This window comes from Pinus tabuliformis, chromosome Q, assembly GCF_031772625.1.
Source record: "Pinus tabuliformis cultivar Carrire ecotype Pingquan chromosome Q, CPIR1, whole genome shotgun sequence".
Classification (NCBI taxonomy): domain Eukaryota; kingdom Viridiplantae; phylum Streptophyta; class Pinopsida; order Pinales; family Pinaceae; genus Pinus; species Pinus tabuliformis.
In genome coordinates this window covers 860,065,068-860,077,315 of record NC_142296.1, presented here as the reverse complement: position 1 = coordinate 860,077,315, position 12,248 = coordinate 860,065,068, and the positions used below count along the sequence as shown (strand labels likewise).

The 12,248-nt window shown below is 38.7% G+C and overlaps 1 protein-coding gene across 2 annotated transcripts in view; it reads left to right on the top strand.

Moving 5' to 3' along the window:
• Window positions 1-8,542, top strand: part of RAD51D (DNA repair RAD51-like protein) — a 186,202-nt gene extending 177,660 nt beyond the window's left edge. Inside the window, exons 9-10 of one of the 2 annotated variants that reach the window (XM_089385333.1) lie at window positions 7,980-8,129; window positions 8,231-8,542. In XM_089385333.1, coding sequence (XP_089241459.1) covers window positions 7,980-8,129; window positions 8,231-8,269 — 189 coding nt within the window. In that variant the 3' untranslated portion in view covers window positions 8,270-8,542. Of the gene's footprint in view, window positions 1-7,979; window positions 8,130-8,230 lie in introns of those variants that run through there. The other variant, XM_089385334.1, reaches the window with a different exon arrangement.
• The last annotated feature ends 3,706 nt before the right edge of the window (window positions 8,543-12,248 follow it).

Genomic DNA, 12,248 nt, shown 5'->3' with positions numbered 1-12,248 from the left:
GCTGGGCAGCTCTTTCTCTTCTTTGCACTTGTGGTTGGGCAACTCTTTCTCTTCTTCGCATGTGTGGCAGGAGGCCGAGTTTCTTCTGGACAGAACAATTGGAAATTGCAGAGTGTTGACCAACGTTGACCTCAGTTTTTGCACCAAAATTTCGCTTTTCTTAGGCCGCATTTATTGGCACAGAAATCGAGGCAGTTGGAGGTGTTTGACTAGTGTTGACTTCAGGTTTGACTGCAGAAAATTACAGCAGCTTTTCTCTCTCCTTTGATTGGGTTTGACCAAAGATTTTGAGTCGACTTTGACTCTATTGGAAGGCCAAATTGGACTACTGTTTGGAGGATGTTTCAGGGCAGCTTTGACCACCGTTGACTTTCTGGTTAGCGCTGATTTGACGGCTGATTTAACAAATCTGTTTTGGCTTATATTTGTACTCTCTCTCTCTCTCTGTTGAACTACTGAAGAATAATAAGAAGATTTGATCAAAGGGTTTCTCCACATTGGGGTTTGTCCCTGGCATGCTCTACATCTTGTGTCCTCTTGTCTTGGCTTATCTTATGCATATGATTTTATGTTCTATCTGCATTTACTGTCAATGTTTATAAGTTAATGTGATTGCTACTGGATATAATTGGAATTTGTCATTGCGTTGTTAAAAGAACATTGAAATAAATTGTCTTTAGCATAGAACATACTATAGAAATTCTCACTGTAGATTAAACTGATTATGCAATGTACTAAAGAAAAATACTTGATCTACTTCTACTATTAAAATTTACGGAAGCTTAATCAATTTGAGCAAGATCAAACAAAACACATATAACAAAGAAGAAGATTCAATCACACATGAAACATAGAAGAATACTCTGGGCAAAGCCTTAGCTAAAAACCCCGATCTCTATATTATCATACAAGTGGAAATATGTCCAGATTACACAAAGCTTTAGCTCACAAGCTATCCAGCTCTCAGTACAATCCCTCTGCTGCTCATAGACAGTCAAAAGCTTCTCACAAACCTTCTCCTCTGCCCTCCAAGCCTCCTATTTCCTTGCGCACTTTCTCCTGGGTCCTCAAGCTGCCACTTGTGTGTAATAATCCCTCACACACTGCTCTGACCTCTGAAATAACTGCACAAACCTGAAGGAGATAATTCCTTCTGCATGGATGAGTTTCCTATATAGGAAAATTCCTCCAACTGATAGTACAATGTCCCTTCCTTTAATCTCAACCTGGTCTCTGTCTGAACTGACATGCATGAGTTATTTATGAGAGAATATTTAGTTATCTGGAGAACACTAGTTGCTTGCATGCATGCATTTACTGACTGAACTCACGATTAGTTCTTCCAACTGTTTGGAACTAATTTAACTGGACTTAACTCAGTTAATTGAGCTAACTAATTACAACTTAAATACAACTCATCTTTATCTCCTTAATTAAGGGATAACTTCCTCAATCAAAGGGATAACTATTGCATGTCTTCACAAAGACTTCATGTTTGAATTTCTCCAACTAATTAACTCAAGATGAATTAATTAATTATTTTTCAAACAGCGAGTGAGACTAAATTTGAATTTGAATTCTCAATTTTAATTCAGGGATTAAATAAAATTGGAATTTATCCCGAAATGCTATTTATAGCAATGCTATTTTTAGTATTTCTATTTTTTTGCTATTTCCAACATAGTTGGAGTATATCCTGAAATGCTATTTATAGCAATGCCATTTTTAGCATATATTGCCATTTTCAACACTCCCTCTCAACAAGAAAGACATTCAACTCGTACCCGATCGTAAACCTTTGGAATGTTCTGCGTGCAACTCTTCTCTCAAGTGTTGTTGCTCCAGCAACTCCAGAAACAAAAAAATATCCAACCTGAATCAGAATGATGCCTCTGTCATCAAAGTCTCTGACTGCTATTGCCTCTGTCGACTGAAAACTCTACACCTATGTGCTCTTTAGCATCTTGACTGCTCTAGCCTCTGTCACTTTGATCTCTGATTGCATCAATCACACTAATTTCTCCTGCTGCATCTGTGTCGCTGCTGGTCCTGTCTCCCAGCACTGCATCCGCATTGCACCTTCTCTCATCATGTTGCATCATGCTGCCCACTATTGCACTGCAACTCAGTTACTGAGAAGTAAGTAACTGATCTCCCAAGTTCCAACTGACCTCCCTGTTGGGCTAGAAACACCCTCTGATGCTGAGGCTCCCTCTGCCGCTGACAAGTGCTTCCTCTCTGACCTCTGCGCTGCTGCAACAATTCCCTGCATCTCGCACCGTTGCACACCTCTCTGTGCCATCCTGCACTGGTGCAACACTCCTGTGCCTCTCGCATTGCTGCAGCTTGCTAGCTTTGCACTGTCTTGGGACTCCTGCACTGTAGCTTTCTTTGACGCTCCATCCGCATCTGTCTCTACCCACTTAGTCAGTGCTGCTACTACTCGTTGGGGTTGCCGTAGCAAGGTATAATCAAAGAGGCTGGGTACCTCGAGGATCCTACCCCTATTTTAGCCTTCTTGGGACTATCACTACACATCGCCCCACCTCCCACCTGGAGGTATGGATGCATGTGATCCCTCTGCCCACTTGGCTCAAAATTTCCCCCTACTGGAGGTCTCTGTATGAGTGGATGCCTCCACTCGGTCTCCTCTCGGCTTCTCTAGTTGTGGCTGATCCACAACCTCTTGAAGCTGCTTCACCAATTGTGACTCTTCCACAATTGTCTGAGACTTCTTCTGGTGCTACATGTTGAGATGCAATGTACTCTCCCTCTCAGCCACCAAGTATCTAACCTTTGCCTTGCTCTTCAAGGCTTTTCATGCATCTTGTACCTCAAGTGCATACAAGTTCTTGGCTAGCACACCAATCTGTTTCATCTTTCCCGCTGTCACGAAATTTTATGGAAAAAGAGCTGATTTTAATTCAGCGATATCTCCCTCATCCAAAGTCCGATTCAGCCGATTTTTTTTGGGGTCTTTTTACGCAAGGAATCCAGATCTGCTGTTGTTTCTGAAAATTTTGCACAAAAATTTTCAGATCTGCTCTGAAAACTCGTGGCCCATTTTTTATTTATTTTTATTTTTCTCTATATACTTCAATTTTTTTTCTTCGTATACTGTTCACCGCTTTGATCACCTTTGCTCTAATACCATGTAGAAATTTCTCTATGGATTAGCTAGCTCTGATACCATATAGAAATTCTCACTGTAGATTAAACTGATTATGCAATGTACTAAAGCAAAATACTTGATCTACTTCTACTATCAAACTTTGCGGAAGCTTAATCAATTTGAGCAAGATCAAACAAAATACATATAACAGAGAAGAAGATTCAATCGCACATGAAACACAGAAGAATACTCTGGGGAAAGCCTCAGCTAAAAACCCCGATCTCTGTATTATCATACAAGTGGAAATATGTCAGGATTACACAAAGCTTTAGTTCACAAGTTATCCAACTCTCAGTGCAATCCCTCTGCTGTTCATAGACAGACAACAACTTCTCACAAACCTTCTCCTCTCCCCTCCAAACCTCCTATTTCCTTGCGCATTTTCTCCTGGGTCCTCAAGCTGCCACCTGTGTGTAATAATCCCTCACACACTGCTCTGACCTCTGAAATAACTGCACAAACCCGAAGGAGATAATTCCTTCTGCATGGATGAGTTTCCTATATAGGAAAATTCCTCCAATTGATAGTACAATGTCCCTTCTTTTAATCTCAATTGGGTCTTTGTCTGAACTGACATGCATGAGTTATTTATGAGAGAATATTCAGTTATCTGGAGAACATTAGTTGCATGCATGCATGCAGTAACTGACTGAACTCACAATTAGTTCCTCCAACTGTTTGGAACTAATTTAACTGGACTTAACTCAGTTAACTGAGCTAACTAATTACAAATCAAATACAACTCATCCTTATGTCCTTAATTAAGGGATAAATTCTTCAATCAAAGGGATAACTGTTGCATGTCTTCACGAAGACTTCGTGTTTGAATTTCTCCAACTAATTAACTCAAGGTGAATTAATTAATTATTTTTCAAACAACTAGTGAGACTAAATTCGAATTTTAATTCTCAATTTTAATTCAGGGACTAATTAAAATTGGAATCTATTCGGAAATGCTATTTATAGCAATGTTATTTTTAGCATTTCTATTTTTTTGCTATTTCCAACAGAGTTGGAGTATATCCTGAAATGCTATTTATCACAATGCTAGTTTTAGCATTCCTATTGTTAGCATTTCTTGTTGCCATTTTCAACACTCCCTCTCAACAAGAAAGGCATTCAACTCAAACCCGATCTTGAAAATGTTTTGCATGCAACACTTCTCTCAAGTGTTGTTGCTCCAGCAACTCCAGAAACAAAAAATATCCAACTTGAATCAGAATGATGCCTCTGTCGACTGAAAACTTTGCACCTATATGCTCTTCAGCATCTGACTTCTCTAGTCTCTGTCACTTTGATCTCTGAACGCATCAATCACACTGATTCCTCGTGCTGCATCCTTGCTGCTGCTGGTCCTATCTCCCAGCACTGCATCCGCACTGCACCTCCTCTCATCATGTTGCATCATGCTGCCCACTGCTGCACTGCAACTCAGTTACTGAGAAGTAAGTAACTGATCTCCCAACTGACCTCCCTGTTGGGCTAGAAACACCCTCTGATGCTGAAGCTCCATCTGCTGCTGACAAGTGCTCCCTCTCTGATGTCTGCGCCACTGCAACAATTCCCTGCATTTCGCACCGTTGCACACCTCTCTGTGCCATCCTGCACTGGTGCAACACTCTTGTGCCTCTCACATTGCTGTAGCCTGCTAGCTTTGCGCTGTCTTGGGACTCCTGCACTGTAGCTCTTTCTGCTGCTCCATCCACATCCGTCTCTACCCACTTAGCCAGTCCTGCTACTACTCGTCGGGGCTACCGTAGCAACTTCTAATCAAAGAGGCTGGGTACCTCAAGGATCCTATCCCTATTTTAGCCTTCTTGGGACTATCACTACACATCACTCCACTTTCCACCTGGAGATATGGATGCATGTGATTTCTCTGCCCACTTGGCTCGAAATTACCCCTCACTAGAGGTCTCTGCATGAGTGAATGCCTCCATTCGATCTCCTCTTGGCTTCTCTAGTTGTGACTACTCCACAACCTCCTGAAGCTGCTTCACCAATTGTGACTCCTCCACAATTGTCTGAGACTTCTTTTGGCACTGCATGTTGAGAGGTAATGTACTCTCCCTCTCAACCACCAAGTATCTAACCTTTGCCTTGCTCCTCAAGGCTTTGCATGCATCTTGTACTTGAAGTGCATACAGGTTCTTGGCTAGCACACCAATCTGTTTCATCTTTCCTGCTGTCACGAAATTTTATGGAAAAAGAGCTGATTTTAAATTAGCGATATCTCCCTCATCCGAACTCCGATTCAGCTGATTTTTTTTTTTTTTTTGAATTTGCGTCTTTTTCCACAAGGAATCCAAATTTGCTATTTGTTTCTGAAAATTTTGCACAAAAATTTTCAGATCTACTCTGAAAACTCGTGGCACAATTTTTTTTTTTACTTAAAATTTTCTTCTTCGTATACTATTCACTGCTTTGATCACCTTTGCTCTGATACCATGTAAAAATTTCTCTATGGATCAGCTAGCTCTGATACCATGTAGAAATTCTCACTGTAGATTAAACTGATTATGCAATGTACTAAAGCAAAATACTTTATCTATTTCTACTATCAAATTTTGTGGAAGCTTAATCAATTTGAGCAAGATCAAACATAACACATATAACAGAGAAAAAGATTCAATCACAAATGAAACAAAGAAGAATACTTTGGGGAAAGCCTCAGCTAAAAACCCCGATCTCTGTATTATCATACAAGTGGAAATATGTCCGGATTACACAAAGCTTTAGCTCACAAGCTATCCAGCTCTTAGTACAATCCCTCTGCTGCTCATAGACAGTCAAATGCTTTTCACAAACCTTCTCCTCTGCCCTCCAAGCCTCCTATTTCTTTGCGCAGTTTCTCCTGGGTCCTCAAGCTGCCACCTGTGTGTAATAATCCCTCACACACTGCTCTGACCTCTGAAATAACTGCGCAAACCTGAAGGATATAATTCCTTCTGCATGGATGAGTTTCTTATATAGGAAAATTCCTCCAACTGATAGTACAATGCCCCTTCCTTTAATCTCAATTGGGTCTCTGTCTGAACTGACATGCATGAGTTATTTATAAGAGAATATTCAGTTATCTGGAGAACACTAGTTGCATGCATGCATGCATTAACTGACTGAACTCACAATTAGTTCTCCAACTGTTTGGAACTAATTTAACTGAACTTAACTCAGTTAATGAGCTATCTAATTACAACTCAAATACAACTCATCCTTATCTCCTTAATTAAGGGATAACTTCCTCAATCAAAGGGATCACTGTTGCATGTCTTCACAAAGACTTCATGTTTGAATTTATCCAACTAATTAACTGAAGATGAATTAATTAATTATTTTTCAAACAGCGAGTGAGACTAAATTCGAATTTTAATTCTCAATTTTAATTCAGGGACTAATTAAAATTGGAATCTATCCTGAAATGCTATTTATAGCAATGCTATTTTTAGCATTTCTATTTTTTTGCTATTTCCAACAGAGTTTGAGTATATCCTGAAATGCTATTTATAGCAATGCTATTATTAGCATTTCTTGTTGCCATTTTCAACATATACCTTTGTTATCTAAAATTAACAAATATGACCCCTTAAAATGGAAATGTCGGGAAACTCAAGAAAAAAAGGAATGAGACACATAAATGGCATTTTAGAAGGAAAATCATGTCTATATAAACTCCACAAATGATTAAATGAAGCAAAATCCAAAATTACCCTATATATATGAGGCTATACATCCAAGATTCCAAAATCGGCCCCTGTACATGAGGCTATATGTGCTGAAAATAAAATAAAACATGAGCTAAAGACAAGTACAATTACATATCCTAATAATTCTTATCTTCATCCTCATTAACATAAATAGAACAAGATGCTTGTTCAGCAGAATTGGTGTGTGGGTTGGAAGAAGAGGCAGTTAATTAGTTTGTGGAGTGATTAGAGATGAATTTTAGTGCTGTATTAACCTTTTTTTGGCCATATAAAGGTCCCACGCCCTTCTTGGGCACTTGAATGGGCCCACAAGCAAAACAGCCACAGATTTGTGCCCAAATGGGGTGGATTTGGACAGAAATGGTGCTGACCATACCATGTGGTGTTTCCAAATTGTGAAACACTGTAGGTACATCTGATGGTGTTTTGGCATTTCCAAACGTTTCCGATACGGGTAGCCGGGTTGTGGGGGCACTTCCTGCAACATAGGAAATAAGATAGGTGGTAGAAGAAACTTCCTGCTCTATATATTTTCTTGTACTTCAGGGTAAAGTGCATTGTAATTTTTCTTGGTTTTAAATCCTTTCTATCAAACTGTTTACCTGACAATTCTCTATGTATGCATGGAAGCAGACACAAAACATGAATCTGAGTTCTCTTTAGAGGGAGATATCGCTAGCACAGGATGATGTTAGCTTTTAACGCATTCTATGCAGGGTTTGCAATTAATGAATTGCAATTTCAAGATTTTCTTAACATCAATTTTAAGTGCAAATTTTTAGATGTATTTGTTAATGAATTTCCAAATTCTGATTAGGAAAATATGTAGAATCTACCCTCCTTTATGATTCCTTATAACTGCACTGAATTAACTTCACATGTATAGGTTTTCGAAACATTACTTAGTTGTGTAACGTAAAATTTAATCCAGATAGATACCATGAAATACTGTAGAATTATTTAAGGCAGTGCCCATTAAAATAGAGTGCAATACTGGAATGGAAAGTCATAAATTGGTGCATATAAATAACTATTGATAATGACACAATTGTTTAGATTTAAGAAATGCTATTTCAGTAACTTTGTTAATATTAGTGGTGCAGATCACTAATCACATAGTTGTGGACAAAACTGGAACATCAAAGCCTGCACTGGGGGAGAGTTGGAAATCTATGCCACATGTTCGACTATTGTTGTCTCGTGATCCTGTCAGTAACATCTGTGACATTTCCCTTCTCAAACACACTTCCACGGTATTTTCCCTTTTCCAATTAGCATACATCATACTGTGAGGCAAATGAGTTTATTTTTCAAGTTTATATGTTCTGTTTAACGATAACAGTTTCTGTGTCAGGTGTGTGATCAACAAGCAAGTCTTTCTCTGAACAGTTAATGCAATTGGAAGAAGTGATATTCGAATCACATCATGTAGCTTCCTGATCATTGTTGTCCATTCAAATTGCTTGCTACCCAAGCATGTTCCATATTTTTTTTTAAAGACAATATACATCCTGGGTAAGATTTGGTTTCTTCCAATTATGTGTTTCTACAATTTGCTTTCATCTCATTTTTGTTCAGGCAACAAATGAACTTGAGAAATGTCTTAATACCTTAGACTTGTAAATTCTGGAGTTTATCAGTAATAAAATAAGCAGTGTTCTAACTATGTAAGATGTTAATGTCATCACCATTTTTAAGCTGAGAACATTTATAACAAACTTGATGTAAAATCAAGGACAGGTGCACAGAGTACTCTGATTTGTAGATATTCGATAGTGAGGTCTTGCAAGCGATAACCATAAAGGGAGAATTGCTAAATGCAATGAATGTGTGTAAAATGCAGTCTCTCTCTCTTCCCCTATGAGAAGTCATGTTTAGCAGGAATCCTATTTAGTTCAACGTAATTGTTGGATGGGCAAATTTCCACTATTAAGTGCCAGTCTAAATGGATTGTAAACTGTTATGCACAAGTACAATTTTAAGTTGTTTATGTTTTCCAGAACGTTTGTATGATGTTGCACGAAAACTTGATAGGTTATTCAGGAAGGTATGTTAGCATTGTTCTATGGGGACGCGTCCTGCATGGTTGGGGGCATGCACCTTACACTTTCAATGCCTTTGGGATAGCGGGCGCTTGGTGAAATGTTTTGCCATGCTCCCTATTTTGTGAAACTCAGGAAAACACAATGAAATATTTTGCCAATGTGTGGGACCCTTGGAAAAATGAGGGGCTTTTGCAACCCTGCCCAGCCCCCACTAGAAAGTGGGACATTGGGGTGTTTCCTCGTGATTTTTGTCTAGAAATGCCCACCCCACCCAACCAACCAACCAAAAGAAAAAAGCTATGCAAGCAAAGAATCCATTGCGTAATGATGAATTTACATGTGATGAATTGTTATGTTTCGGGATTGTTACAGTGAAATCTGGGACCTTGATCAAATGCAAAGCCTCACTAGACAACTCAGATCAAATGCAACCATGGGAATGTCACCACTGTCACCTCAATAATAACTCCACTTATTTTAGTGATGAAGACAGTCCAACAGAAGGGATGCTTCCTTAGCTGATATTAGGGATCAAATAATCCAATTAGCTCAAGCTAAGCACCTCCTAAGGGTTTTACAATGATTTCCACCCGGGGATAAGAATAAGAAAATAGGGTTTAAGGTGCATTAAAGAGTAATTTCAAGATTTGAGTTCAAAAGCCCCTATGGCTCAATCTAGAGGTTTAGGTCAACCAATAGAGGCTCAAATAGGTTCCCAAACACGCATAATGAAGAAATTGTGCTTGACTATCATAATTGAGCTCTTCAAATCAGAATCTGCAGCATTACAATAGTTTATAACAGCAGGAAGTTTAGCCCTATAAACTATGACAATAAAGTGTAAAATAAGGGATAAATTTGAGTAAACAAGATAATAAATGATAGTGATATTTATGGTTAAAAAAGCACGTAGTAGTGCTTAGACCCTAGACATCAACCCTAATTAATGGCTGGAAAATGCACAATAGATGCAACTTTTACTCATCCAGTGTGTTCCAAACAATTCCTAACCATAGGACATCAATTTATAAGCCAATGAATGTTGAAAATTAGTAATTTTGTTATAGCTAAACCCTAAATTTATCCTAGAACAAATAAATAAACTGAAAAATTTGATTTTTGGTTTTTAAAGATTGACACAAGAGGTAAGACTAGTGCTTTATCAATGGCTAATGCAGTTTAAGAATAATATTCCTTGGCAAGAAGGAGATGCTTGTGCATTTAAAGAAATCAAAGGAGACAAATAGTGCTCCTTAATCCTTTAACCCTAATATCCTTTTATTCTCTTCGACAAATAAAGGGAGGGAGCTAAACCTAGGTCAGAGCAAGATAACTTGGATGAAAATTTTTATGAAGAGAGATTTTGGAGATGTAAAATATCAACAAAACCTTGATGATTATTTAATAATCCTAATCCATAAAAAAGAGACAAGATTGGAAGAAGATAACTTAAATATCATAGCACATATCATCAAAGATCGCCATTAATTATCCATGAAAATAGAACCATCCACAAGGCCCAATCCCTACATCACTTAACCTTCGACAATCTGTCACCTGTGTTGAGAACCACAAGCTTAACAACTCTCTTAGATCTCAGGCATTAAGGGTCTCTTTGACACTTAACTCCAAACCAAATCCTCAATACCGAAGTCTCGAGAATTGATAGACCCCCTGTTTCTTCTGCCAAGCCCTTTGTTATCAGGTGTTGTGGCCATAGGTTTAAGCTTCTATGATCTTGGAGATTGAAGGTCCCTTCGACATTAAACTCCAAATAAAATCCCTAATACTAAAGTCCAAACAACTAGAAGACCCCTAGGCGCTTCTGACAAGCTTTTGTGATTGGGGGTTATGGCCATAGGCTTAAGCTTCTAAGATCCAAGAGGTCGGAGGTCTCTCCAAATCTAAACTCCAAAGCAAATCCCAAGACCGAAGTCCCGAGATGGGGTTCACTGCCACATCACCTGTCATTGTGTATGAACCATCATTTGCCATTGCTACTAAGAACTTGTCACATGTTCACTTGCTCATGTATGCCTACCACATGTCACTTGCGAACTATCCATTTAGCCCTTCAAAAGTCTCAAATTCGTCTACCACATGTTACCTTCTAAGCTACCACAACAACATCTAAGCCACTATGTGTGCCATGTGCTTGCCACCCTGTATCCTCATCATTTAGGTTTCACCTATTGTGTTTTGCCAAAAAAAATCGCTAGTATCGCGCATGCAGGGTGGTTGGGGAGTGGGGGGGTTTCTTGGTTATGGTACAGAGCACAAGGGGGAAGGGGGGTGTGCAACCAATCACGTGCTGCCACATTACCAATGATAAGCCATGATGATTTCCACCATGGGAAGTGCCCTCTAGTTAACTTTCGAATGCGCCTAGGCGCCCTCCCATTTTCATTATGTCTAAGCAACCTGATCCGATGGTGTTCGGCCTTCTCAACAATTTCTATCTCCGGGGAAGTTTGGATCTAGCCTAATTCTTAAGTGGTATCCTTTGTGCAACCCTAGGTACATTGATGCCTAGATGCCTTGATGCATCACAAATGGCTTGGATGCCCAAATGCCTTGGTGCATACTGCATGGGCCAGATTCTGGCAAAGGTTTAGTGTTTGGAAAAAGTCTAGATGAGTTCGCTTGTTGCATCGCATTACTACAAAATTTTATTTCATTGCATTCATTTGGGAGTTGTACCAAGTGTTATATGCTAATGGAAAACTCTTTGAAAGCACTATCGAACTAGACACTTTTCATGCTCGTTTGAACAAGGAAACTATAGGAAAAGTCCAAGCTCCCCCTAAACTTTGCATCAATAAAACACTTGACATCAATCTACCAGCTCACTTAATAGAGTATGTTCTTAAGTAATTTTTTTTTTAGTGAGAACTCGGTAAATTTCAATTTCTTACAATGACACACATAAGATAAGAATAAGAGCACCAAGATTATCCCAACTACATGGTTCCAAACTTAAATATCCCTTATAAATGGTGGGGATTTCCTTTTTCCTTTTAAAATTTTCTGTTGGGTTGACCAATAAGGATTTGAACTTCAAATCTCATAGTTTACATAATACTTCATAACACAACAATCGCCAATTGAGTTGCCCCTGTGGGCAGTGAGATTAGATTTCTTTCTTTGAATAGTTTGACAATTTTATAACTATTTTTGTTTCCTTGGAACTAAAACTAAAATTGAGAAATCTGCTTTGGAAGATATTTTTTCTATAGTCTAAGTTATTAAGAGTTGGTTAAATGAGTTGTTTTTGCTATTCGAAATAATGGGAAGGTAGATTTATTTTGACTTTTTGCAAAAATAATT